The sequence below is a fragment of the Ruditapes philippinarum genome, unplaced genomic scaffold, assembly GCF_026571515.1.
Source record: "Ruditapes philippinarum isolate M1 unplaced genomic scaffold, ASM2657151v2 ctg3734_1_1_1_1, whole genome shotgun sequence".
NCBI lineage: Eukaryota > Metazoa > Mollusca > Bivalvia > Venerida > Veneridae > Ruditapes > Ruditapes philippinarum.
In genome coordinates, this window is record NW_026858045.1 from 24320 (window position 1) to 52112 (window position 27793).

Consider the following 27793-nt stretch of genomic DNA (forward strand, 5'->3'; position numbering starts at 1 on the left):
TATGGCAATAGGTCTACGAGACACACTGCAATCTGAGAAAATATTTTTTCAATTTGCAAATGATGCCCCTTTTACTTTTTAATATAGCAAAAGTGAAGTGCTCTTACTTTTGTTTGTGTCGAACACACTGCAATCTGAACACACCTATTGTTAATAATTTTCAAATGATGTCACTTTTACTTTAAAATATAGCAATAGCAAGGTGCCACCGAATTTTTTAACTTCCGTTGTTTTTTTACTCTTTCTTCGATATATCTGTATTTCTAAACATTGATTATTTCACTGTTTCAAATCCCCAGTGAAATAGTAACTTATAAAACTAAAATGCGTCAATAGGCCACCTCGACTCCCATTCAGTCGCCTCTTATGTTCACGCTGGGAGTTTAACCGACAACCCCTCGTCTCATGAGGAAAGTATTATAGATAATTGAATTTAGTAACTTTCAAAAACCTTCATTTATTTCCCGCAATTATGACGCAAGGAATCATCTCATAGTAATGACAATCGTTCACACCAATTATAAGGACTGTATGCCAAGGCTCTAAAACTTTAAATGGTCAGGGCAACAGAGACCTCCAACAGAGTATAGGCAGTGTTTTTCAGTTACTGGTCAAACAAACTATGTGGTCATCAAATTCGGTCATCTCGCATCGAAGTGGTAATCTATTGGCCAGTTTCTACTCGGGACAGGGAAGGTGACGTACGATGTACATACGTATGGACTACCACAATCACACAGAAATACGCAAATTAAAAAAAAATACAAGTGTTTATCTTACACGGTAATATAGTTAACCTGTGTAACCTACCTCTGCATCGTCAAGAATCATTTCTATTACATGTGTAGAAGGCCATCCAAGCATTGGTTTCCTATATTGTGGTTAAAATCCACCAGTTATTTTAAAAATTGCCCAGTTTCATTTATTTTCAGTCAAGCACAATGAAGTGAAGGATTTTGAAATAAATTAGAATACTCGATATTTTTTACCAAATTTATTACATGGTGTTGACTGAAAATAAGTAAAACTAGACACTTAATGGGGATGATGGGCAACATCTCTACAGCCGTCCCTTATATCAAACAAAAGTTCGACAAAAACAAACAACATCAATATTCGATTCCTTTTATTGTCACTAGAATTAAGATTAGCACTTTTGTACAATGAAACATTTTACAAGAATATCTAAATTTTATTTTCATCTCTATCTTCAAAAATCTCTTTACAAATTACTTGTACAATACTTTTCAATAATTAAGGACACTCACAAACCAAAGTGTAATTCAAAAGCATTAGTTAGTTTCAAAAATTTACAATAATGTATACAGGTGCTTTTACATGTATATAATTCACCAAATAAAAGAAAATTCCAAAAATTTACAATTATGTATACAAGTGTTTTTAAAATGCACCAAATATTTTATTCACTTCCTTAATTAAAGAATAAAACCATCATTTTAGATGCATTCTCATGGAAAAAAACAACAGAAATAAGCTACATGTACTGTATTAAGCACCATATTTATTTTACTAAGACTAAAATGAAATATTTTCACTGATGTATAGATGAAGCTGCAGAAAATGAAATGATTTAAATCTCTAAAATACATGATAGAATTCTCAAAATATTACATATTATACATACATATAAAACATTTGTAAATATCCAAATACACATGAAAGCAATGTTAGCACATTAAAAACCTAATTCTTGGATAAAGGAAGGCACTCTATTTTTGAAGGAAATTACGATGGGTGTTTTGAGCAATAATTTTCATTTCACAACATGCACATCTAGATGGTTAATTACAATGAAACATAAATGAACAGACTATTTTAATCATCTAATAAAATATGACCAAATAATAATTATATACTTCATATTTTATAAAATTTCAGTAAAGGATTTACAACTAGAATCTTTATTATTGTCGTTTACAGATCAGAATCTCTCTCAAACAGCTTAATAAGTTGATTCCTATCTGTTTGAAGAGTAAATTCCCTCATTTCAACATCCTTCAAACCAAACTGTAAAAGTAGTATGTCAAATCAAAGAAAATTTTAGTCAACCATTCTGGGCCAATATATAACTTATAATGATACAATATAAATTCAGATGAAAGATCTTTTATCAAATGGATAAATTCCTAAATGGTATATCAACAACTTGCTAAACAATATAAACATATGTATACAATAAGTACATATATTCAACATTCATACCTAGCATAATTTTACAAGTATTTGATAATCAACAAAAAATATCAAAAGTGTAAAGAAATTAAAGAGTATTCAAAATTATTAAATTCTGTATCAATCTGTTATTAAAAATTCTTGTCTTTCATTAAACATGAAATAACTTTTAATACTTGGTTATTATGATCAAATACATTATACTGACAAACAATGTAAACGGTAGACATTTTTTACCTCAATAAATATTTCTTCATTTTATTTGATCTACCAGCGAGAATTCACTTTACTCTAGCAAAAAGTTTTGACATAATACATAAAAATTCAATAGAAAACTAAAAATTAAACTCCAAAGTTGTCAGTAACTATTTTCCTCCGAATAAAATCCATTTTTGGATCAAATCAGATTTTTGTTTACCAAAGAGAAACTTTTTATTCTTGCTGTAATAGAGGACAGGTTAAGCAGTTTGATAATGTTTTTTGTATTTGTTTTTTTCTAATTATTTCCTGCAATTAACAATTTATTGCTTTCAATCAATTAAACACAATTTTCCAATTTTTTTTTATGCATGGCTCATTTTTACATTTTATCCTATGTATAAAAGCCATCATCAACACATTATCTTCTTTCTCAAATCACACTAAGCAATGATCATACAAAAAATACATATAATTCAGTCGACATGGTTTGCAATCATCAATCAATTCAATAAAACAAAGAACTAATCTGAAACAACTACATTTAGCCCAGCATACAAATGGATCTCATGCATGAATGCTTATTCTTCAATAATCATACTGTAACATGCATACTGATACATTACAACTAAAGAAATCTTTTACTAGATTAATCAGAGAAAAATAAATCATTTTACAGGAGGGAAAAAAAACATTGTAAACAAATTACTTAAAAACCAGCAACCTTAACAAGAAAACAAATAACGTGTTTTATTTATAGTCATTTCCAGATAATTTTTTCACTTCAGTTCTCTTCAAGGAATACTCCAAGGAGTAGGGGTACCAGTCTCCTCTGGAAGCTGTGCCATAAAAGCATATTGTCCGGAAGCCATATTTTTTGGTGGGACCATTAAACACTGTACTTTATGTCCATTCCTTACAATGAAGGGACTTGTGAAGTTTCTTCTTGACACAGTTGCGATTGGTTTCTTATAAGGCGCAACATTGATAGCACAGACACTAGAATGCTTGCTTGTGGTGACTGTAGATACTGGACTAGATGTAGTAATTGGAGTATTAGTAGACATAACAGAGTTAATTATAGACATAGGGATACACTTGTCATGCTGCATGGAGCAGGTTACAACTGGAGGTGTATACTGCATCGTCGTCGCCACGACTGACACAGCCACATTTTGTGCTGGAGCTGGGACTTTTGCCTCAGTAACAGAGACGATTGGCTGGCTGACCAGTTGTTGCAAGCTTTGTTCCCCCATGGAGATGCTGCCCTGAAACAAATGCATTTCCTAGAAACATCTAATTGCATGCAAAGTATACACATGCAGTTGAGATAATGCATTAAGTTTAAACTGCATGCTTTAAGAAGCTGTATGAAAACATCTCTTACAAAAGTTCTTTTTTCTATAAGTTTTACAAAGTATATTTTCCTGTTCCATGGATAAAAGTATCAGGTTGGCATTCTCTACTTTCATGTAAGAATCTTTGTACAACAAATACGAATTTATCAGAATAGTTGGGTAAAAATGCTGTTTATGCATTTCAGTCCACATCAAAATCATAGGAAAATTGTAAGAAACATGAAAGTGCATCAAGCAAATACTGAACAAGTGTTAGTCAACTATAAACTTTCAACAAGGCAAATCTATTTTAATCTTAATGAAACAATTTTCTCTTCAATGTCTTATGCTTGCATAGAAAAACATGGACATCAATTCATTTCTAAAATGATGATTCTTTCTTTTTTCCAAACAAAACCCTCATTCCCATTTAATGTTGTTTTTGTTGTTTTTGTAAACATTTTCACTTTTAAATATCTTAACAAGAACAACAAGCAAGAATGAAAAAGGGTTAAAACTTTCATGTTAATATCATCAAACATGTGGAAGGTAAAAACAAACTGTATTACCAGAACGCTACAAAAAATTTAGTAAACATGAATTTCAAAGTAATCTTGAGTGAAAATTAATCTGAGAACAGAATCTAAACTTCTCAAGCTTGTTATGTACCCATGAAGTTCAGCCTGACTGGAGTAAATCTCAAGTTGCAAAATATTTGGAGATCTGTAAATTTGGACAATTTGTTATTATGTAATATTGTAGAGGTTAACATATATTTATCAATACAGAATGACCATACATCTTCTGAACAGTATAAGGCACACCATGCTGCAAAATCAATAAAAATATGCATATATTAGTGTCAAGTATGTTTGTTCATTTATCTATCATGCTGATTGATGTAGCATCCACCAAATCCATGCAGTTTTAAGATAAGCATTTTACAAACACAACATTGAGCCCTCTCTAAGTACTGGAATGAAGCAGAGATTAAATTGTAGAGTTCAAATGAAAAAACAAAAACCTGAAGACTTATATGTAAACTCTCTCTCTCTCTCTCCATGCATCTGAAGTCTTTTAAGTACAAGTACACCTGTGAACATTCATAACTAAGGCAAAATAAATAGATTTAAATTAATCAAGTTATTATTGCACAATAATGAGGATTTTTTTAATAGAATATGAAGTTAATAAACTTAAAATATAACAAAAATGAATAAATATGAGGCAATAGTTGACAATACTTAGTACAACAATGAGTTATTTAAGAAGTATATATATAACAATTTTTCTATTCCTCTCCAACTTCCAAACATTTCTTTCTCAACAACAAAACAAAGATGTTTTATGAGGTACAAAAATAGCATCTGTACAAAAAATGCAACAAAAAAGTACTTCTCAATAATAAATACTGGAATGATGTATACCTTCTCCGTACAAAATAAATACCTGTAAGTAACAGATCATTCACAAATGACAGACCAATTACAATTAATTCAAACATGCATGGATAATCATTATGTTCAAACTTGCTACAGAATAAAACAAACTTATCTTGTCAATTTCAACTAAAGGGGCACATTTAGATGTCATTTAATTATTTACATTGGCATTATTTCAAGAACATGTATGCCATTTCTGTAACATCAGGACTTACTTTAAAGCAGCATGCCTCCTGCTAATATTCATGAAAATTTTGAAAATGTATTTTAAAGTACATTATGGTGAAGTCAATAAAAAAGTAATATACAACACTAAAAATCCACATAAATTACAAAAAAAAAATCTCTAAAAAGCCCTTTCTGTGCAAGTCACTGTAGAAATATGGTGATAAACACTGCAAAACCAGTAATAAACCACACATGTAAAAATATTTACATGAATATTTAATCTTTTAACTTTTCTTAAAAATTTTAATACATTTTTCTCAAACTTCTTGATTTTCTTGATATATTATTGCTATCCTGTGGGCAGACCCTACACAACACATAATGAATCAGCAAGAAACTTGTTAGTAAAATAGACAATTTAGTGCTCATTTAAAACTTAAGGGAAAGCTGCTTCAAGTAAAACATTTCATAATTTAGAAAAGATAAATTTTGTATTGGTCTGCATTTATGAGGACCACTATTCAAAACAACAAATATTTCATTTACACACTATTTTGTAAATTCACAATTCTTGAATTATCACAGAGCATAATGGTTTGACATTACCTCAACCCCAGCAGTGCCATCAAGAACAGTAGCATCTGTGAATTCTGGGGCTTGATATGCCTGTGGTACTTGAGCATACATCAAATCTGGTTGCATAGCGATCATGTAAGGGTTGGCTGTAGCTGTCAAAGCTGTAGTAGGGCTCTACATTTAAATAAAAAACATTTGTTTCACTTTAACATAATTATCACACAATAATATATAATATAATTATGAACAGCTATCAACACTTACAGTCAACCAAGTTTTCTTTACAATTCAAATTTTGCAAAACTACAAACACTTTACATGATACCAGGTGACCATAGAGTTTTCTCATGAATTGCATTATTTGAAGCACAAACTAGAGCGCTTGACTTAAAGAACAAGCACTTTTCTGTAAGCCAAAGAGATTTCTTACTACATACAAAATCTCTTAGCTCAAGCTCTTGCACTTTCAGAAGCAGATTTTTAAATATTCATTTTTAAAAAAATGTTGGCAACACTGAACAGACTTAAAGATTGTGATCATAAAAGCTAAACTTGAGCACAATGTGCTAAGGTGAGCTCAACAACAAGAGCCACTGCCGGGCAGGGGCAACGCTAGACTTTCTACTTTTTCTAAAAGCAAACAGAAATGTTTGAACAAATCTTAACGTTTCCTTTTTATAAATTTAATTGATCTGTCTTGTCACATTAGTTTTGGTTATATATTTTGTATATATATACATATCCATTTATATATAAACGCATTTATATATAAACGCATAATTCTGTCAAATCAATGTTATAGTTATGTGCCTTTGACAGTGAACTATTATGCTCTCAAACAAGTTTATGAGGTTTCATCCCATTTCATTCAATAGTTTTGGAAATGCCAACTTACATGGAAAACCATCACCAAACTGTGACAAGGACCACTGGGTGAGAACAAAAGCTTTCCCTTTTCTTTAAATAGTCAAGCTAACAGGAGGGCCAAAATGTCCCCAGATCGCTCACCTGACCAATCGAACTCATCCAAGCAATTACTTAGACAAGCATCCTGACCAAGTTTGTTGACAATAGAGTAAAAAATGTGACCTTTAGAATGTTAAAAAGGTTTTTCCAAATTTGGGCAGTGCCACCTAGTTTTTGAACCCAGGTGACTCATATTTGAACTTGACCTAAAAATCATCAAAACAAACTTTCAGACCAATTTCCAGGATATTTGGATCAAAACAGAACCCACTAAATTGTTAACAAGATTTTTCTATTTTTATGCTCCTGTGACCTAGTTTGATGACAATAGAGTCAAAGAGTGAAAAATTTGACCACTAGAGTGTTAACAAGGTTTTTCCATCTATGGGCAATGTGACCTAGTTTTTTTTATCCCAGTTGACCCATATTCCAACGTGACCTAGAAATCATTAAAACAAACTTTCAGATAAAAACAGTAGCTTCTACTCGGTGTTAACAAGATTTTTCCATTTTTAGCTCATGTGACCTTGTTTATCATCAGAGATGACCCATGTTGTAACTCATGTGAGCAATTAGCTTGACAAGCATCCCGGCAAAGTTTGATGTTGATTGAGGAGAAAATGTGACCACAAGAGTGTTAACGAACAAATAAGGATGGACGACAGATGGCGAACATTCAACGATCCTTAAACTCGCCCTGAGCCAAAAAATGTTTTTACCTGCGTCATGTATCGCCATTGACCTGCATTTGCTGCAGCCGCTGCTGCTGTAGTTGCCCACTGAGGTGAAGTCTACAAATACAGAAAAGACAAGTCAAAATATCACATGCTCAAAAGTGTATTAAGCTATATGGCTGCTACCTGTAATTTACAAAAATATTGTTTGAATTTAAATGAAAAGAGCAATTCCTTATTATTTGTATGTCTATGAAAGACAAACAATTATCATAGTTTTGCAAGCAATCCATAAGTCTCCTACCGGTTAGAACCCCATCAACATTCTGAAGGGCCATTGGACATACATAATCTCCAGACTGCCATCTACCCATATGTCAAGTTTCATAAAAATATTTCCAGTACTTTTTGAGTTATCACTGGATTCAGTTTATGTGTAAAATTTGCCATATTTTCAGTCTATGTGTTGCCATAGCAACCAGAATTTTCAACATAGGAAGAAAAGAAAAAGACGTGCATAATCTCCAGACTGCAATCTACCCATATTTCAAGTTTCATAAAAATATTTCCAGTACTTTTTGCGTTAACACTGGATCCAGTTTATGTGTAAAATTTGCCATATTTTCAGCCTATATGTTGCCATAGCAACCAGAATTTTCAACATAGGAAGAAAAGAAAAAGATGTGCATAATCCCCATACTGCCATCTATCCATATATCAAGTATAATAGAAATATTTTCAGTACTTTTCAAGTTATCGTGGGATCCAGTTTTGTGGACGGATGGACTGACTGAGGGTAAACCTAAAGTCCCCTCCGGTAAACCGGCAGGGGACTAAAAATTGTTTGTGCTATTTCCTCTAGAGCAAATGGCACATGCGCAGTCATTGCAGTGATTTTTTTTCCCTTTCCTCTCACTTTTTTGTGAAACAACATGTATTCACATTAAAAAAATGCATAACATAGAAAAAGTAATACTAAAAGTGACACAAACTGTCAACAAATTATTTGTGTATCCTCTATTTATGGAACTTTTCAATGGCCAGAAAACACTGGACTCGGTAAAACCATGTTTCTTTTTATTACATATACATAACAATATTCTGGCACTGCGCAAGATCTCGTATTTTTAGAATTTTTGTTACCATTTTGGTCAGTCATTGACTAACCATCCTATATACTTCAGGCCCAAATTTTTGTAGGTCGAAACCGGTAGATAATATAATACAGGGCTGCCAACAGCAAATTTCAAAATCAGCGGAAAAATTGCAGGTCCAGGGCAGAGCCCTGGTGGGGGTCCAGGGGGCAAAGCCCCCGGAAGCTCCTGGATTCTGATGATTTGGTTTGCCCTAAAATCAATTTCCTGGACTCTAAATTTGACAAATATCCAACATTTTGACGCATTTTGACAACAGACAAGAGCGACAATGTAAACTGTAATTTGATTGGTTATTCTAAAATAGAATGCCGGAAAAGACTCGATATGACCCATGAGAAAAGAGCTTACAGACGTACCATAGGCGGCTAGCTAACGATAAAAGCCAAAGCGTGCCGGTTTTTGGGTACTGTATAAAATTTGACGAATGAATTTATTGTCTTTGTCGAATTTACATTGATCTCAAAAATGACCCAGGAGCTCACGAAATCCGCGGATCCGCGGAAAATCGGCAGCCCTGTATAATAACATAAACATCCCTGGTATTGATATGTAATTTTCTTTTTACTTGTATCTTGATTATTTAATTAGGTCTAAATTTTATTTTTCACAATTAAACTTAAGCGTGTTTAAAAATTCACAGAAGAGAAGGCACGAGCTGTTTCACAAAAAAGTGTAAAAACAATCACTGAGTGACATGTATTGCAGCATAGACAACCTTTATAAAATAATTAGAAAGCAAACCTGTAATGATGTATAATTATATGCTGAAACTGGTACTTGGTATGTTGCATACTGTGGTTGTACATACACTGGTGGTGTCTGTGGGACCATTAATGCTGTCTGTGGCTGAAAAAGGAAAATTTATGATAATGAAACATAGTTTAACATCCAATTATATACTTATAGCTAACTAAATATACAGAAATCAGTAGAGCTTTTTTTCCCAATGGTGTTGTGTAAAAAGCTTTACGAATTTTAAATCATATAAAAAATGAAAAACTATACCATTGAAAATTTCTAGGAATACAATTTTTCATGCAGAAACAAGCACCTGAGTAGAACCACTGACATTCTAAGCTTGCTGGAAAACTTTCTCACATGAAAGAATTCGAAGTCCCCGTCAGGATTTAAACCCGAAGCGGTGAGAGGCCAGTGGTTTAAAGTCGGAAATGGACCCAGGATTACATGTGTAATAATCCTAGGAAAGTAAAGTTTCATACCTGAGCTTGAGGTACAGCATAACCTGCTTCTGGAGATGCAAACACTGCCATGCCATTCTGGTAGGTATAAGGGACACCATTAGAGAACATCACAGCACCTGGCGACACCGGAGATTCTGTAAATTCATAATAACTGTTCCATTTAAGCTTCATTAATGCCTAAGTTAAGGTTTACAATGCAAGGACTTGAAACAATTTCGAAGCTTATAACGAAAAGCAAGGACTGTCTAAGCATGGAAGTGTAAAGCATACAGACAAGCAAACCAAATGTAATTACATCTTGTCACAAGGCTAAATTCTTTATAGGAATGTTATGTTTTTTGTTCAAACTAAAATACTAGCTCGACTGTTAATTGAGAAATTACGGCACTTTTAAGTACTTACTTACTGAAAAATACAGGATACCTGGGTCTTAATTAAATCAATTCTCATTCTATTTCAACAATTTACACTGAATCAAACTTTTTCAATATTGTTTTGTTTGTTTATTTGTTTCATTTTACGCCTTTTTCCAACAGTATTTCAGTCATATAGGCGGGTAGTTTCCTAACCATCGTTCCTGGAGAGTTACACCAGTACTAGACAACCTTCCTCCGCGCTAAACTACCAAAGCATCTCCCGGGGATCAAACCCACTCCAGAGAGGTAACTGGATTAGAAGTCATCGACTCTAACCCCCTCGACCACGGAGGCGGTTTTTCAATATTGTGTCATTACATGCTGGCTACTTATAATCTAGAGTATATATTTCTAATAATAATTGTTTTCCTTGAAATAAAAACATCAGTAACCAAAAGAAATTCTAAATATGACAATTTTAAAGTCAAAATTACTCAATTCATTTACTTTTTTTTTTTTTTTTGAAGATGCATTTCAAAAACGAAAGATGGCAACTTTCAAAATAAACTACAGACAAAATATCACCTTGTTTAAAATGATAACATGCATGTAAGATGTAATGATATGGGATGGATAAAAGCATCTACTTCTATACACAACAAGATCCACTGCCCAGAGGGGGCAATGCTCAACTTTTTTAATTTTTCTTCAAGCATACAACAAATGTTTAAAAAGAAAGATCAGAAGAAAAAAATATATGGTTTTCCTTTTTTTATTTTAGTATGTCTGTAAAGTCATACTTAATTGTTGTTTTGTCAAAATTTGAATCATTTCCATATATAAATGACAAAGTTAAGAAAATACAAGCAAAATTCAATATCTGATCTTGATGGTCAAGGTCAGTTCAACCTTTTACGAAGTCTTCTCCAAAAGGTTGATGCCACCCATTGTTTATTTTCCAAGTTACAGCCAAATATAGTGATAATCAGTGAAAATCCACTAATTTGATCTTCAAGATCAGGGTCATACATCAGTCAAGGTTAATTTGATATACATGAAGGTTGTGACTTTAAAGATGTTGTGTCTAAATATGTAGTTAATCCATTTACTGATAACAGTTATCGCCAGTTGCAGGAAAAACTAGAACTATCACTAAATGTGATTAATACCCCCACAAGTCTGCTTCGGAAATGAGGATGTTACTAGTAACAGAATACCTTGTAAAAGAATTGAAACATAGAGTTATGGTTGTGGGCAATTAAAGATAATTGTGGTTCATGTATGTTGCATTTCCTTTCAATGTGGTTGGCCATTGATGAAGTTTAATTGAATCACTCTGTAATAAGTCCAGAAAGACAAAGAAAAAGAACAAAGGGCAATAACTTTATAAATACTTAAGATATAGTCATAGTTCTTGTGCACTGCACTTCCTCTTATTGTGCTTGACCATTGTATGAAGTTGTTTTGAATTCCAACCTGTACGTTTTAAGTTATGCTCCGGACAAGGAATAGTATCAAAGGGCAGTAACTCTGTATTTTGTCAAAATGGATTTATGGCTCTTGTGCACTGCACTTCCTTTGAATGTCCTTGACAACTATATGAAGTTGTACTGAATTCAAAACAATAGTTTTCAAATTATGCTCTGGACAAGGAAAAGTAACAAAGGGCTATAACTCTATAACTAGTCAAGATGGAGTTATGGTTCTTGTGCACTGCACTTCCCCTTATTGTGCTTGACCATTGTATGAATGTTTTGAATTCCAACCAGTAGTTTTCAAGTCATGCTCTGGACAAGGAAAAGTAACAAAGGGCAGTAACTCTGTAATTAGTCAAGATGGAGTTATGGTTCTTATGCACTGCACTTCCTCTCAATGTGCTTGACCATTGTATGAAGTTATAATGAATTCCAACAATAAGTCTTCAAGTTATGGTCCAGACAAAAGAAAGCAAAGGAAAAGTAACAAAGGGCAATAACTCTGTACTTAGTCAAGATGGAGTTATGGTTCTTGTGCACTGCACTTCCCCTTATTGTGCTTGACCATTGTATGAAGTTGTTTTGAATTCCAACCAGTAGTTTTAAAGTCATGCTCTGGACAAGGAAAAGAAACAAAGGGCAGTAACTCTGTAATAAGTCAAAATGGAGTTATGGTTCTTGTGCACTGCACTTCCTCTCAATATGCTGGACCATTGTATGAAGTAATAATGAATTCCAACAATTTGTCTTCAAGTTATGGTCCGGACAAAAGAAAGCAATGGAAAAGTAATAAAGGGCAATAACTCTGTAATTACTTTAGATAGAGTTATGGTTCTTATGCACTGCACTTCCTCTCAATGTGCTTAACCATTGTATGTAGTTATATTGAATTCCAACTATTAGTCTTCAAGTTATGCTTCGGACAAAAAAAGAAGGCATTTGAAAAGCAACAAAGGGCAATAACTCTGTAATTACTTTAGATAGAGTTATGGTTCTTGTGCCCTGCACTTTCCCTTATTGTGTTTGACAATTGTATGAAGTTGTTTTGAATTCCAAGCAGTAGTTTTCAAGTTATGCCACGGACAAGGAAAAGTAACAAAGGGCAATAACTCTGTAATTAGTCAAGATAGAGTTATGTTTCTTACGCACTGCACTTCCTCTCAATGTGCTTGACCATTGTATGTAGTTATATTGAATTCCAACCATTAGTTTTCAAGTTATGCTCCGGACAAGGAAAATGCAACAGTCAAAAAAAAAAAGCAATGGAAAAGCAACAAAGGGCAATAACTCTGTAATTACTTTAGATAGAGTTATGGTTCTTGTGCACTGCACTTCCCCTTATTGTGTTTGACAATTGTATGAAGTTGTTTTGAATTCCAACCAGTAGTTTTCAAGTTATGCCCCGGACAAGGAAAAGTAACAAAGGGCAATAACTCTGTAATAAGTCAAGATAGAGTTATGATTCTTGTGCACTGCACTTCCTCTCAATGTGCTTGACCATTGTATGTAGTTATATTGAATTCCAACCATTAGTTTTCAAGTTATGCTCCGGACAAGGAAAATGCAACGGACGTCTGGACCGACCGACCGACCGCCCGCCCGACCACAGGGTGACTCCTATATACCCCCCCAAACTTCGTTTTTGGGGGTATAACAAGTGAATTTCATTATTGACCTTGACAGTCAAGGTCAATTAAAGGTCATACCTAAATCATTCAATATTTGTTTGGTAGCAAGTCTTGTTTTGTCCAAGTATAAATCAAAGGCCAAGGTCATTTATGACTGAAGGTCAGGTTATGTCTGGTGAACTTAAAAGGTATCCCCCCCCCTCCCCCCAAGAGTTTATTGTGTTCAAGTTTGAAGACAATCCATTCAAAAATATTAAAGTTATAGTTGTCCATTAGACCTTCAAAGTCAAGGTTATCTATGAATGGAGGTCAAGTTTAATCTTGTCTACTTCAAGGTCTTGTCCCAAGGGTTGTTGTGGTCAAGTATGAAGACAATACACCAACAACTTAAAATATTATAAATCAAAGTTGTAGTTTGCTGACAGCAAGGGAAATGCCACCATGACTGTTATAATACCTATATTTTTTTCTCTTTGAAAAAAATGTTGTGCTAAAAATGATTCATGGTGAAACTTCAAAATAACAGACAAATTATTCGCATTGTTAAGAAAATTGTTGAAAAAGAATTAATTGAAGGAGCAAACAGAAACTTAAGCATTGTCCATGTTTAACATTTAATGTAATTTAAAATGCTTTAACAGCCTTAAAACTTTCAATAATCTGAAAATTAAGCAAATCCAGCAACTTGTTATATTCATGCAAATTTATTTAAATAAATCACCAAAGAATATAAAATCACAGTATCAACTTCAAAATTGAATAAGAAATTCTACAGATTCTAAATGATTTTTTTTTTAATTATTCCTTTAAAACAAAAAATATTTAAAAACAAAGAGGCTTACCAAATGCCCTTGGCAAAACTTGCTGCAAATGAAATGGGAAATAACTTTGTTAGATTAACATGAAAATACATGCACAAACCAAAATGCTCAAAATGAGCAAGATGTAACATTACTGACTTGCAGTTTTATTACACCTATCTTAACTTCATTAATGACAGTTGGCAATTTTCAATATTAAAATTGACCTCTCCCTCACCCCTTTCAAAAACCATTAAACATTTGTAACAATGTATTGTAATTCCCAAAATATCAGTTTATTTCAGTTAACAAATTTTGCCAACTGTGTCAATGTAAAAGATTCACATCTCTTCTAAAAATCTTTCGGGGCTTTGAAAGTAAAAAGTAGATATTCTTTTATGATTTTAAAATTATTCTTGGACAAGTCTCATCAAAAATAAAGTACATGGTAGAATTAAGGCCAACACAAAGCAGTCATGGAAGAGCAAAAATATTTTTTCACCGACATGTCATTGCTACCATTTATTTTTAATAATACCATCATCAAAATATCATCTTAAGATATTTACTGTAAAGAAAAACCATTCCACTACCAATACTTATTAAAATCAGTGGGTCCAAGTGGTTTCTTATCATACATTGTTAGGAAAGAAACACCCATGAAAGAGGCTGATTCAAATTAAAATAGAGATGTGCATCCTTTTCATGTCTTACTTCCATTTCACTGTTATACATTTGTAATGTGTTTTAGTTTTGTTTCTTTTCTATTTGATTTTGTTCCAAAATTATATACACATGAAAAATTAAGATTTTGCAATATTCTTTCCAACAGTAAAGACAATAAATATTATAATAGAACAATACAGGAAATGGATTTGTAGTAGTAAAGGTAAAGGTTATCTACAACAAAAGGTAAATGCATTAAGTTTGTATTTCAACAATATAACATGTACATTTTTAGGGCATCTTCAGTGCATCTAAATTCAGACTTTTTTTCTTCATATATATTACCCACTGAAATAGTTCTACATATCCAGTTTGATAAAAAAAAAGAATTTCAAAATTCATATAAAGCTGAAAGGTTGTAATTAATGTCTTATTTTCCCACATTTGATGCCCTTAAAAGGTATGACATCTTTCAAAAAATTATTATGCTTCAAACAACTGTAAATGCGTAAGAGAACTAAATTCTGAACATCCTGGACAAATCATTAGATAATTAAAAATCTATGGTCAAACCTTGCCTGTATAATCCGCAATGAATTTTACTAAATTCTACTGAAATATTTTTCAAAGAAATATGCAGAAAAAAAGTTCTTTTTTATTCTAGAAAATCCTACATATAAAAACTTATTTTTTATTGGAATTAAACAAGGCTGACCATAGGGCAAACATGCAATAACTGTCATTTATCTAAGACTCCCAGATTAACAAAATTTTCAAAATGTTGAAAATCAAGTAAGCTTATTTTTCCTACATTTGTATTACACCTACTTAACCAGAGCTTTTTTCAACATAAAGGCCCCTATTCCATTATCTTTGGGAAAATGATTGTAAAACTGGGATAAAAACTCGATTTTAATTGAATTTTAGGGTAAATTGCACTATTCTAAACACGTTTACTTCATGGAAGGTACAGAAGTTAAACTAGAAACATGTCCGTAGTTCAGATTTACTTAAGTTATTTCTTGCATGCAGATCCGATTGCCACCGCATTTGTTTTGCCTTCATTGTGATTTGGATTTCCAGAGGAAGCTATTTTAAGCCATGTACCCTCTTGGTGCCTGATCCAAATGTATAGTGTTAATTAGGAGCTGATTTTAATCAAATTGCTTTGAATTTGCATATTGTTTTATTGAATCATGTAAATCTGGGAGCCTTAAAAAAATATTTTGCAATTCTTAATTCACTACATGTCAAAACTTTGCTGGTTCCAAGAGAAAAAGTGTCATCTAATGCAAATTTAGTAAATATCTGCATCTGACAATTCAATGAAAATAAACCTTGTCTTGGTAACAGATATTCTCTTGGTTCTATTTTGATACAACTTTATTAGTCAGTGCATGAAAAATAAACTTAACTGGAGAATTTGAAAACCGGTCAATCAACAGAATCTGCCAAACTGTTCAAAACATTGACAAACTTGGGTGTGGAAGTCCTACTAAGAATGTTCCAACTTCACATCAAATAAATCATGCAATATACAAACCTGCTTTCTAATTGCTGGTCCTATATTGAGCTTCCTGTCTCTAAACACAAGATTATCAGACTGAAAATGTTTAAAAGGTGTATTTTTAAAACAATTTGTCAAATAAATAAATCAGAACTTCAAAACCGACACAAATTATTATTATGGAATTAGTTTGTGTTATCACCATCAAAGAAAGTTTTAATGTCAACTTACTTTTAATAAATTAACATGTAGATATTATAAAAGCATTTATTTTTTATAATCAATTATCAAGGTTGTAACAAAATAAAGAAGACAAAAGTGGACACTCACTTCTACACTCACCTCCTTTTTGATAATCCGGTCAGCATCTTCCTGATTTTCAAAAGTGATGAATCCATACCTGCAAAACATTTTAATTTATTTATAAGATAAGCTACAAGGCAGTTAAAAGTTAAATGAAAGCCGAATCTTATTAAAAGGTGTGTTATAACAATGAAGTTTATAAAATAAAAATTACTTTAGGTATTGTTTGTATTTGTAGATATGGAGATATTTGTCAGTATGTGTTGGTCACATATAATATTCAATGAATATTTTTTAAGGGAGGGGGGTGTGTGGAGAGAATCATAAAGAAAACGGCACATGTTTAAAAAAGATATTCTTCAAATCTCATCAACCTCCTCTGTACAGTACAGTGTTGCCCATTTGGAACATTGTGTGCATTTCACTGTTCAAGTAGATCTGCATGTATAATTCTTTTATATTTCAGAATTAAGGTGTAATACTTATTTTTCACAATTAGAATTTTATTATGTTAAATCATATTAAATTAGGTTTAAAAATTCATAATACAAAAAACTGGGATGTTCTAAAAAAGTGAAATAAATGCAGATGTATTTATTTCATCATTTGAAAATCAATTTTTGTATTTACTGTTATTCAAAAAGTTAAAAATTTCCATATTTTTAATCTTGCACATCTTGAAAATTAAATCTCTCAAGAAAATCAAATTTCTCTCATTAAATTTGCCAAATGAGAATCTCTCACTAATAATCCTGACCAGAATGTTACCAGACAGTACTCAGCAAAATAAGCATTTTAAACATCCCTTTATTTTGTTCCCAAATAATAATCTTGAAGCAACTTTAACAGGAATTCATATTTTTTCATTTTTTTACCAAAGTTTTCAAGGTTTACAGACTGAAAACCAGAAACGTAAAAAGCGATGTTGTATACTTGCCTACCTATACCAATAACGTGGAACACTTTGCACTCTTACTAAAAAAACAAAGATGCCAAGTTAATTTGATAAAAAGGGGAGTCATGGGGGCTGCCAAGGGCCCAATGCAGGAAGCTCCTGGATTTTCATCCTTTCAGATCTAGAATTTATTTCTTTTTAGTGCTTTATCTATAAATTTTTTTTTACCAAATACCACTTTTGCTAATCGGCTATTTGTTTTTCTTTCTTCAACTACAGAAAGATGCTATGTTACGATTGGTCGGTATATGTAACGCTATTATTCACTGGCTTACTATAATAGCGACAATCACTGAACAAATCTGAAAGACGGTACAGTCTAAATATATATAATCTAACAGTTGATGGTAGAAAACTCAGAGATTGAGATTTACATCGTTCACAAAAGTGGTCCTGTCAAAATCAAACCCTTTTTAAGGACATACTCTATTCAAGCACTTTTCAAGACAGACCATTTTCATGCATTTTCCAAGACCTGTGGAACCTTGGTCAAACATGCTGATGCTGCCACTTTTACAGCAACATGCCTCCAGATTCACGCTGATCTTCAAAACATATTTAACAACAACCGGCTGAACCGGGCGATTTTCCAAGAATTCTTTTTTACTGCTCATCTACCCAATGAGATTAATCTACCTACAAAGTTTTTTGTTGATATCTCTTATGGTTTCTGAGTTCTGTCCCAGACAATGATTTGAGCTTTGTATGACAAGTTGAAAATTGCAATTTTTTACTAAGTCAAGGGCAATAATTCTAATTGGAAAAAGCCTAAATCCACAAGCGAAACTCAAGGCACACAACTTCACATGCTAAGCAACATGCCTGTAAAGTTTTACGACTCTAGGTAAATACTTTTTAAGCTATGTCTGAGGCTTCGCGAAACTGCTGAAACATTTGCCTGACATTCGGTCAGACAAACTTTCAATTCTTGTCTGACCGAATTTTTTTTCCAAATATATGTATATGGTAATACTTTTGTGTTTTTTTAAAGACACAGGAACTTTTAAAGATTGGCAACACAATTTTATTCTCTTAAATAAAACATCAGTTTATCCAGATTGATGGACTCTGTCTGGAAATTTAAACATTCATGATCAAAATCATCATCATCATCATAATTTTTTTTTTTATGATCTTTATAAAATTTATGACACAATGTACATTTCATCTTATTTTCTTCCTCGTTAAAAACCAACTACGAGCGGCCATTTTTCCATTTACCTACAAATTTTCTCGGCAGGCGCCTGGACTCGTATTTCTTTTTTTTCGCTTTTTTCCTTCATTAGATAATTTACGTTATTTGCCTAGCGTAGCGCCAACGTAATAATTTAATAATGCAGTAACACCGACATTTTCTTCCGAGTACAAGATCATCGAAAGTTGTATGTATCTAGAATTTGATTGGATACTAAAAATGAAACGGCGAATCAAAAAAATGAGTCTTGTCATTAATTTGCTGTGTAACCTAAACAAACCCTAGTCCAGGGAAGCCTGCCTTAACAGAGCAAGTTTTGTATTATTTCACATTGAATCAATATTTTATTATATAATATAAGTCAGTCTGATTTATGTAAAGAAAGGAACTTTTTAGAAGGCAGTGAAATTTGATAACAAAACAATGCAAATTATTTTTATAAATTTTATCCCAGAATTTTCATTTTACTCTAGATTTTGAAGGGTAAACCACCTTGGCCCTAAAAATTATTAGCAGCTTTATTGAACTTAAAACGCTTATGAAATATTATTGATTGTTAGACATTTATTAGGTGTCATCTCATGCTTCACAATATGTCTTTTCCCTTGTATTTTGAAGGCACTAAGCCAAAAAGGAACACACCAACAAGAGGGCCATGATGGCCCTGAGGTCGCTCACCTGTATATAGCCCCCCCCCCCCCCCCCGGGCCAATTTTTACCCAAGGGCTTTTATTTGTTTATTTGAACAGAACTTGGTAGAACCCATAAGAAGATGTTTCATGCTAAACATCTAAGTTCTAGCTCATTGGGTTTTTTAAAAGAAGATTTTTTATGTTTTTACTATACACATATAGTTAAAAACAATGACACCCTGGGGCAGGGCCAGTTTTGACCCCGGGGCTTTTATTTGAACAAACTTTGTAGAAATTTACTAAAAGATGTTTCATGCTTAATATCTAAACTCTAGCTATATGGGTTTTTTCAAAGAAGATTTTCAAAGTTTTTGCTAATATACACAAAAAAGGGAAAATCAATGACCCCCGTGGCAGGGCCAATTTTGACCCCGGGTCTTTTTATTTGAACAAACTTTGTAGACACTGATTAGAAGATGTTTCATGCTTAATATCTAAACTCTAGCTATATGGGTTTTTTCAAAGAAGATTTTTAAGTTTTTGCCCAATACACATATAAGGAAAATCAATGACCCCGGGGCGGGGCCAATTTTGACCCCAGGGCTTTTATTTGAACAAATTTGGTAGACACCCATTAGAACATGTTTCATGCTAAATATCTTAGCTCTAGCTCTTTGGGTTCTTTAAAAGAAGATTTTTTTTAAGTTTTTACTATATGCATATAGGGAAAATCAATGACCCCCCTGGGGCGGGGCCAATTTTGACCCCAGGGCTTTTATTTGAACAAACTTGGTAGACACTCACTAGAAGATGTTTTCATGCCAAATATCTTAGCTCTAGCTCTTTGGGTTCTTTAAAAAGAAGATTTTTTTAAGTTTTTTACTATATGCATATAGGGAAAAATCAATGACCCCTGGGGCGGGGCCAATTTTGACCCCAGGGCTTTTATTTGAACAAACTCGGTAGACACTCACTAGAAGATGTTTAATGCCAATATCTTAGCTCTAGCTCTTTAGGTTCTTTAGAAAAGAAGATGTTTTTAAGTTTTAACTATATGCATATAGGGAAAATCAATGACCCCCTGGGGCGGGGCCAATTTTGACCCCAGGGCTTTTATTTGAACAAACTTGGTAGACACTCACTAGAAGATGTTTCATGCCAAATATCTTAGCTCTAGCTCTTTGGGTTCTTTAAAAGAAGATTTTTTAAGTTTTTACTATATGCATATAGGGAAAATCAATGACCCCCTGGGGCGGGGCCAATTTTGACCCCAGGGCTTTTATTTGAACAAACTTGGTAGACACTCACTAGAAGATGTTTCATGCCAAATATCTAAGCTCTAGCTCTTAGGGTTGTTTAAAAGAAGATATTTAAAGATTTTTCTTTTGGTTGCCATGGCAACCAGAGTTCTGCATGGAATTAAATTCTTTGAACAATTTTTAAAGGTGACCACCAAAGGAACATTCCTGTGAAGTTTGGATGAAATTGGCTCAGTGGTTTATGAGGAGATGTCATTTAAAGCAAAAGTTTACGGACGGACGGACGACGGACGGACGACGGACGGACGCCGGACGGACGGACGCCGGACGAAAAGCGATAACAAAAGCTCACCCTGTCACTTTGTGACAGGTGAGCTAAAAAAAAATAATAAAAGTAATACGAAAAGGAATATGAATATGTTGTCAATGCATGTATCAGCAGACATGGTTACAGTAAACGAGGAGAAGAGTATTTTCAGTTTTTAAACATTTTTTTTTCAGTGTCTGTGGACAATGCCACAGAAATATCAAAATATCTCCTTTTCATATATAGTTTAAACTCTTCTTATTTAAATAATGAAAGGAAGAAAAGTTGATAAGTTGATATTTTAATAATGTTAAATGGTATATAAAACATATAGAAAGTGTTATTTCTGTACATAATGCATGCAAAAAATACCATTTTGGTTCGGGCTAGTTAAAATGTGTTCGGGCTAGTGAAATTTGTAAGCTGCTAGCCCGACTGGGCTAGTGCTGATAAAATGTTAAGGCGAAGACTGTAGTAACTAACATTCTCCATATTGGCTTTAATCTTATGACTGTCACGGAAACACAATCAGATTAATAGTGCCAATTTACCTTCAATAACTTTTTTACTATTGTACCTGAACTTCAATGATTTCAAGGAAATACAAGTAAACATGTGCATGAATGGGAACACTGTCTTGAATCTTTATACTTTCCTTAAAGTCTTAGTACATTTTTCTCACATTTGACTTTCTTTAAATATTTTGGCTCATCTGCAGACATGCCAATCCTCATCTTTCTTTTGATAGAGCCTTGTCTTATAATCCTGTGTAATAATGTGACCAGCAGCCTTACAAATATCCTTGTTGTGCCAAGTATTCAACTTACCCTTTGGAAACCCCTGCCCTATCTGCTATAATTTTGGAATCTTTTACTGCACCATATGCTGAGAAAAACTGTTTGAGCTCCTGTTCTGTTGTCTGGAAAACAAGCAAAAAGAAGTCAATGTTGCAAACCATTATCCAACCATTTTATTCTTATTAACACTGACTATCTAAAATAATTGGGAAGTAGCCATGATTTGTTTCCTTTTAAGTGACATTATGCTCTTTTTTTGTTGTCAAGTTGACGTGAATAAGATATACAGTTCAGTTGAATCTCAGTAAGTCAAAATCGCCACTTTTTTCTCTATACAATAATGTTAAGATGCAAAGGCCTTAGTATAATATTTGTTTCAAAATAAGTCTTCTTACTTGATAGAATTTTGTTATTTACTGCATTACAAAGCTGTATTAAACTTTGAAATACAGTTAGTTATTTTTCTTAAATTTTGTCTTTTCATTTAAGCATAACCTATTTCTCAAAACAAACATTTAATCAATTATATACATGATGTGAACCATAGTGTGCTAGGTCATTTCATAAATATCCCTGCAAGGCAAGCATATCTCTTGCTGAAGCCTAAAAGTCATGACCTCAACTCATTTCCTAAGATTCTCTGAAAACTAATGTTCACTTCTCTTAGGCCATGACCTTATTTAAGACAAAATCCCAGCTATTGAATCTTCTTGCAGGGCCAATTTGACCCGAAATATATAATTAAATACTGTTAATAGCGGTTCAGTAGACAATGTTTCATGCTAAAAATCTGAGCTCCAACCCTTGTAGCAAATGACTCATGAATTTCATTATATACATATAAGGAAAACATATATAATATCCAGGGCCCTCGATCAACCAAATCTGCGGCCAACAATCGGCCGCAGTCCCCCACCAAAATAGTATGTTTTTTTCCCCCTAACAGAGGTAAAAAATCCCCCTCAAAACATATAAAGTGTAAAAGAAAAAATGAAAACTAATGTTGGTTTTGAAAATTAAAATCCATCTATTTGACGGCTATTAAATTTGTAAGCAGAATATCGTACAGTACATGTCGGCACATTTCCGTTTGTTTTTGCCCCCAAAATCTACGTAACATATTGGCCTTTCATCCTGTAAAAATGCTAAAATTTCAACAGAAATATGCAGAAAAAATCACAATTTTGATTTCAAATTGTTTATTCATGAAATAATTTTTTTTGTTTTCAAAATGTTACATCAACCACGGTAAATTTTGCCGTAAATTACAAACTTGTTTGCAAGTTTTGTTTTCATGATACTGTAGCCAGGCAATATTTTGTTTTTTGTTTATGATCAACCTAATATTATGCTAATATGTGATCTAATAACATATTTTGGTTCTTTGGAAAGCTGAGGGGGATAGACTGAAATTAGTTTTGGTCTGCTTCTTCAGCTTCTCAAAGCAATATCACTTAGGTGTGAAATCCTTTGATGTAAAAAGATTAGAAGCTGGTCAAATGCACATGTGATAATGTAATATTAATTATGATAGACAGGTTAAAGATAAGAAATATATTATTTGATTGGATAAATTCAAAAAGGGGGCAGATACTTTGGTTTAGATAGAATTTTGGGACATACAGATTTGGGGGGAAAGTTAGGTCAGTTTAGGTTTAAGTCTAGGTTAAGAAGGTTAGGATAAGAAAAGAAAATACATTGAGTAGAAAGATTAGAAGTGAATAAAAGGATTTAATTTGATATTGTAATAGATAATAGTTAATTAATAATAAGGTGGACTGATGTAAAAGATTTAGCAAATCATACGGAATAAAAGAAACTGAATGTGGACATTAAAGTTTGTTGTTATATAAATTTCAAAAGCAATTGTGAAGTTAAGATTTAAAGCTAATTCCCCGAGTGGTCAGACTTAGAAAAGGGCGTCTGGCCACAATACTTTATGAAATAACTGATGGAAAACGATCTTATAATTAACAATCAATTTAATTTTATATAATTTACATCAGCAACCACTAGAATTGTGGATGTGTAAACAGAAAACAACAAATTTTCATTTGTCACATATTTTCGCGATGCCGATTTTTACGATTGTTTTACAAAGTCAAGAAAAGGAAGTGTTAGAACAGTAGAAATGTAGTTTATGAATAGAATATACTTTAGGTCCATAAACTGTTCATATTAGTGGAAATAAAGACATTTGTCTGAATGTGTTTTCTCCCAATGCTTATTTGATTTGGAGGTGGGGGGGGGGGGGGGGGGGGGGGGGGGGGGGGGGCAGTGAATCATAAAATCTGATGGTGTGAAGGTGTTAAGAAACTTTTCTTCAAAATCTTATCAATCACTTCTGAACAGTTAAGTGTTACCTATTTGGGATTTTTTTTTTTTTAAATAATATGCAAGTAAATAAAAAACAGCTTATATTTAAAAAAGTTTATTTGATATTTGATCATAAAAGAAAAGAGGAAAATTACCCCCATACACTAAAATTCCCCCTGCTGAGGGTAGCGACCCACTTCCCCCAAATTGGATTGAGGGCCCTGATATCAAAGAGGAAATAACTTTTGAAATAAAGATGCTAGTTATGACCCTTGTCATGCATGGTGCGAGTTATAACAAAAGTAAGAACAACTAGAAGGGGTTTTCAAAATTTTGTCTCCCACAACCAGGTATGGTACTGATTAGATCATCACTCCTGTAAAGTTTGGTCAAATACCGCCAGCAGTTTGACCAGTGAAAGGAAAACAGGCTATTTCTGTATATTGATCTGTCAGCCATTTGGTGCTGCAAAGAAAAACATGCCGGCGACATGCACAACTAGGAATGGTACTGATCACTCCTGTGTAGAAATGTCAAAATCCCACCAGCAGTTTGACAAGTGAAAGCCAGACAAAATTTTTCTATTTATAGCTCTAGTGGCCATTTTGTGTAGGGAAGCAGAACATGCCGGCGATATGCACAACTAGGGATGGTACTGTCAGATCACAGACGCTTGGGGGTCAGATCCTGTCCCCCAACGTGATCCGCCCCTGTAAACACTCTGCCAAAACTATTTTAATATTTAAACAAGAATTGGACATCTATTACAACGATAAAAAAGGTTTTCAAACAATTTTTACGTATATAAAAAAATACCATATACCATCAAGTCTCAATAAAGTAAAGATTGCAGACTCCAAAATGTAAACACGATCACCCTTGTATAATAAAACCTTTATAAATCATTATTAAATGAACCTTACAGTGACTTTTCCGGTGTAAATCAATAGAAAATAGAATTATCTCCTAGATGCAATCAGAATAAACATTTTTACATCTCATTGTAATAATGAAAATCAACATTTAATTAAAACCGAAAGTAAATTTTGCTTCTGTCCAACCAATACGAGACCTGAGCCCGGCTCTGCGTGGAGCGCTTGTCAAGCCGGTATCCAAACGTGTACATGCTTTCGACTAGATATCTACTACTCGAGCATTATATCTCATGTCCAAATTCAAAATATTCAAATTGTGGCATTATATAGAATTAAAAATAAAACTTGGGAAAACAACACACTGTGCATCATTGGTAATAGTTTTTATTACAATAAATGTCTTTTAAAACGAGCGTTTGAAGACAGCTAATACGCGGGAAGATGAGGATATAATGCTCGAGTAGATATCTTAGTCGAAAGCATGTACACCGTTTGGATACCGGCTTGACAAGCGCTCTACGCAGAGCCGGGGTCAGGTTCTCGTATTGGTTGGACAGAACGCAAAATTTACTTTCAGTTTTAATTAAATGTTTGATTTTCAATATTACAATGAGCTGTATAAATGTTTATTCTGATTGCATCTAGGAGATAATTCTATTTTCTATTGATTTACACCGGAAAAGTCACGGTAAGGTTCATTTAATAATGATTTATAACGGTTTTATTATACAAGGGTGATCGTGTTTACATTTTGGAGTCTGCAATCTTTACTTTCAGTGATTTTTCTACTTATATAACAGACTCCGAAAAAAGGCCTCTTCCCAATTGAAATTTTCTTTAAAATCATGCAGTTTTCCCAAAAATCTGAACTTAAACCAGCTTTTTTACTTCCCAAATAAGCAAATTTTAGCGATAATTTTTCCCAAAATCAAGAGGCTCAGGCCTCTTCCCAATTAAGTGAGAAAAATCACTGACTTTATTGAGACTTGATGGTATACGGGTATTTTTTCATATACGTAAAAATTAGGGATGGCAACGAATACCAAAATCAATACTCGAGTACTCGGTCATTTTTCCGATCGAGTACTCGGTTACTCGGATGATTTAAATGATCTTTAAAGTTTTATCACACAATCAATATCAACACCGTCTGTATGCTACTTTCGTTTTCTATTTTAATTCATAGAATTTGTAACTATAAATAGGACTGCAAGAAATATATAAATATAAACATAAGAAATGTCAATGACAGCATTTCTTATATACCTATAAATTTTCTCCCTAAAATACAGGATGAACGCAAATACGCTTCAATTAACGGATAGAAATTGACAAATACGGTACCATATATGGAAGTGCCGGACTATTTTTGACATTGGTTCCGATCTTAGCTTTGTATAATCGTAGCATTTAAAACGGAAACCAAAATTATAAAAGGCGTGACCGGTTTTGCAAAAATTACGTATTCATCCGTCGGTCATAAATTTACTTCTTGACAGCTACATTTCATTTTCTGAAATTTCTTATAGTGTAGTATAATGAAAATCATTTATAATTCAAACGAAAAGGTATATAATAAAAAGAAAATTATGTCGTAGAAGCTTTCTGAGCCTATGCATTTTTCTACTCGCAATGTTGGAAAATTGATATCGCGAGATATCAATTTTTCCATCGCTGCTCGTAGCACAACATAATATTCCGTATATATTTACGTTTTTATAATTAACAAGTTTCGGCTACAAACTGTCTAATATTTAAAGGCGGTTAAATATTATAAGAGGCCGAATGACGTAAACGACACAGGACTGTGTTCAATCCCATACGCGTGTCAAACTGCTGATCGTCTCGTTAAATTTACGATATCATTTTCACACCTCTGCAAGGATGTTTTGATTGCATTTAACAAGTATTTATATAGATACGTGCACATTTCCGAATTTCTGAACTAATCTTTCTAAATCGCAAAAAAGTAGAAATTGAATATTTTTTTCCGAGTAATCGATTATCAATTTTGTTAACCGATATTCGGACGTTCGATCGAGTACTCGGTTAACCGGTTACTCGTTGCCATCCCTAGTAAAAATTGTTTGAAAACCATTTTTATCGTTGTAATAGATGTACCACTCCTGTTTAAATATTAAAATAGTTTATGGTTTATAATTGGGGGGCAGGTGACCCCCAAAAACTGGTAATTAAATAAGTAAAAAAGTCAAAAACACATATTTTTTAAACAAAAAACATTTTTTAATGCATGATAATATGATACATCATTAATTTAAAATATGATGAAAAATATTAATCTAGTGTGTTAAGTCTCCCCTTTAGAAGAAAAATATGAGGTATTAAATATAGTTATAACTCTCATTATGATTTATACATTAATTACATATCGAAATATAAAGCACACATGAACTGATAATTTGGTGCAATTATCAATTTTTACCATACTTGCTATAAATTGTGATCCACAACAAACAATCTTAAATGCTATTTACCTGATTATTACATCCTAATTACGCTGACAAATTAATCGTTTCTCACACCATAGCTGCTTAGATTAATTAGCCAGAAGTGGTTTAAACTGATCATGTTGACGCTTGAATGCTAAAGATACATCGTTAAGCAAGCGTCTAATCAATCGATATATATTAATGACCTCATTTGACCCGGTGTATTTGTTTACGCCAGAGGGGAAGATTACGACAATTAATGGGGGGCAATAAACACAAAGTGATGTCTGGCCATTATGTTGCATGGTCGTAATAGTCAGGTTAATGTTTTGATAAGAAATACACACAAATGTCGGACA

General features: G+C 33.0%; 1 protein-coding gene across 5 annotated transcripts in view; it reads right to left on the minus strand.

Annotated features, from left to right (window-relative positions):
- Nucleotides 1–2327: 2327 nt before the first annotated feature.
- Nucleotides 2328–27793, minus strand: part of LOC132751924 (protein boule-like) — a 51985-nt gene continuing 26519 nt past the window's right edge. Inside the window, exons 3-12 of one of the 5 annotated variants that reach the window (XM_060742141.1) lie at nt 21824–21915; nt 16676–16745; nt 16382–16441; nt 14215–14236; nt 9932–10047; nt 9453–9557; nt 7600–7671; nt 5945–6088; nt 4398–4451; nt 3440–3654 (exon numbers count right to left, since the gene is read on the minus strand). In XM_060742141.1, the coding sequence (XP_060598124.1) occupies nt 4428–4451; nt 5945–6088; nt 7600–7671; nt 9453–9557; nt 9932–10047; nt 14215–14236; nt 16382–16441; nt 16676–16745; nt 21824–21915 (705 nt within the window). In that variant the 3' untranslated portion in view covers nt 3440–3654; nt 4398–4427. Of the gene's footprint in view, nt 3660–4397; nt 4452–5944; nt 6089–7599; nt 7672–9452; nt 9558–9931; nt 10048–14214; nt 14237–16381; nt 16442–16675; nt 16746–21823; nt 21916–27793 lie in introns of all 5 variants that reach the window. The other 4 variants (XM_060742143.1, XM_060742139.1, XM_060742138.1 and 1 more) reach the window with 4 other exon arrangements.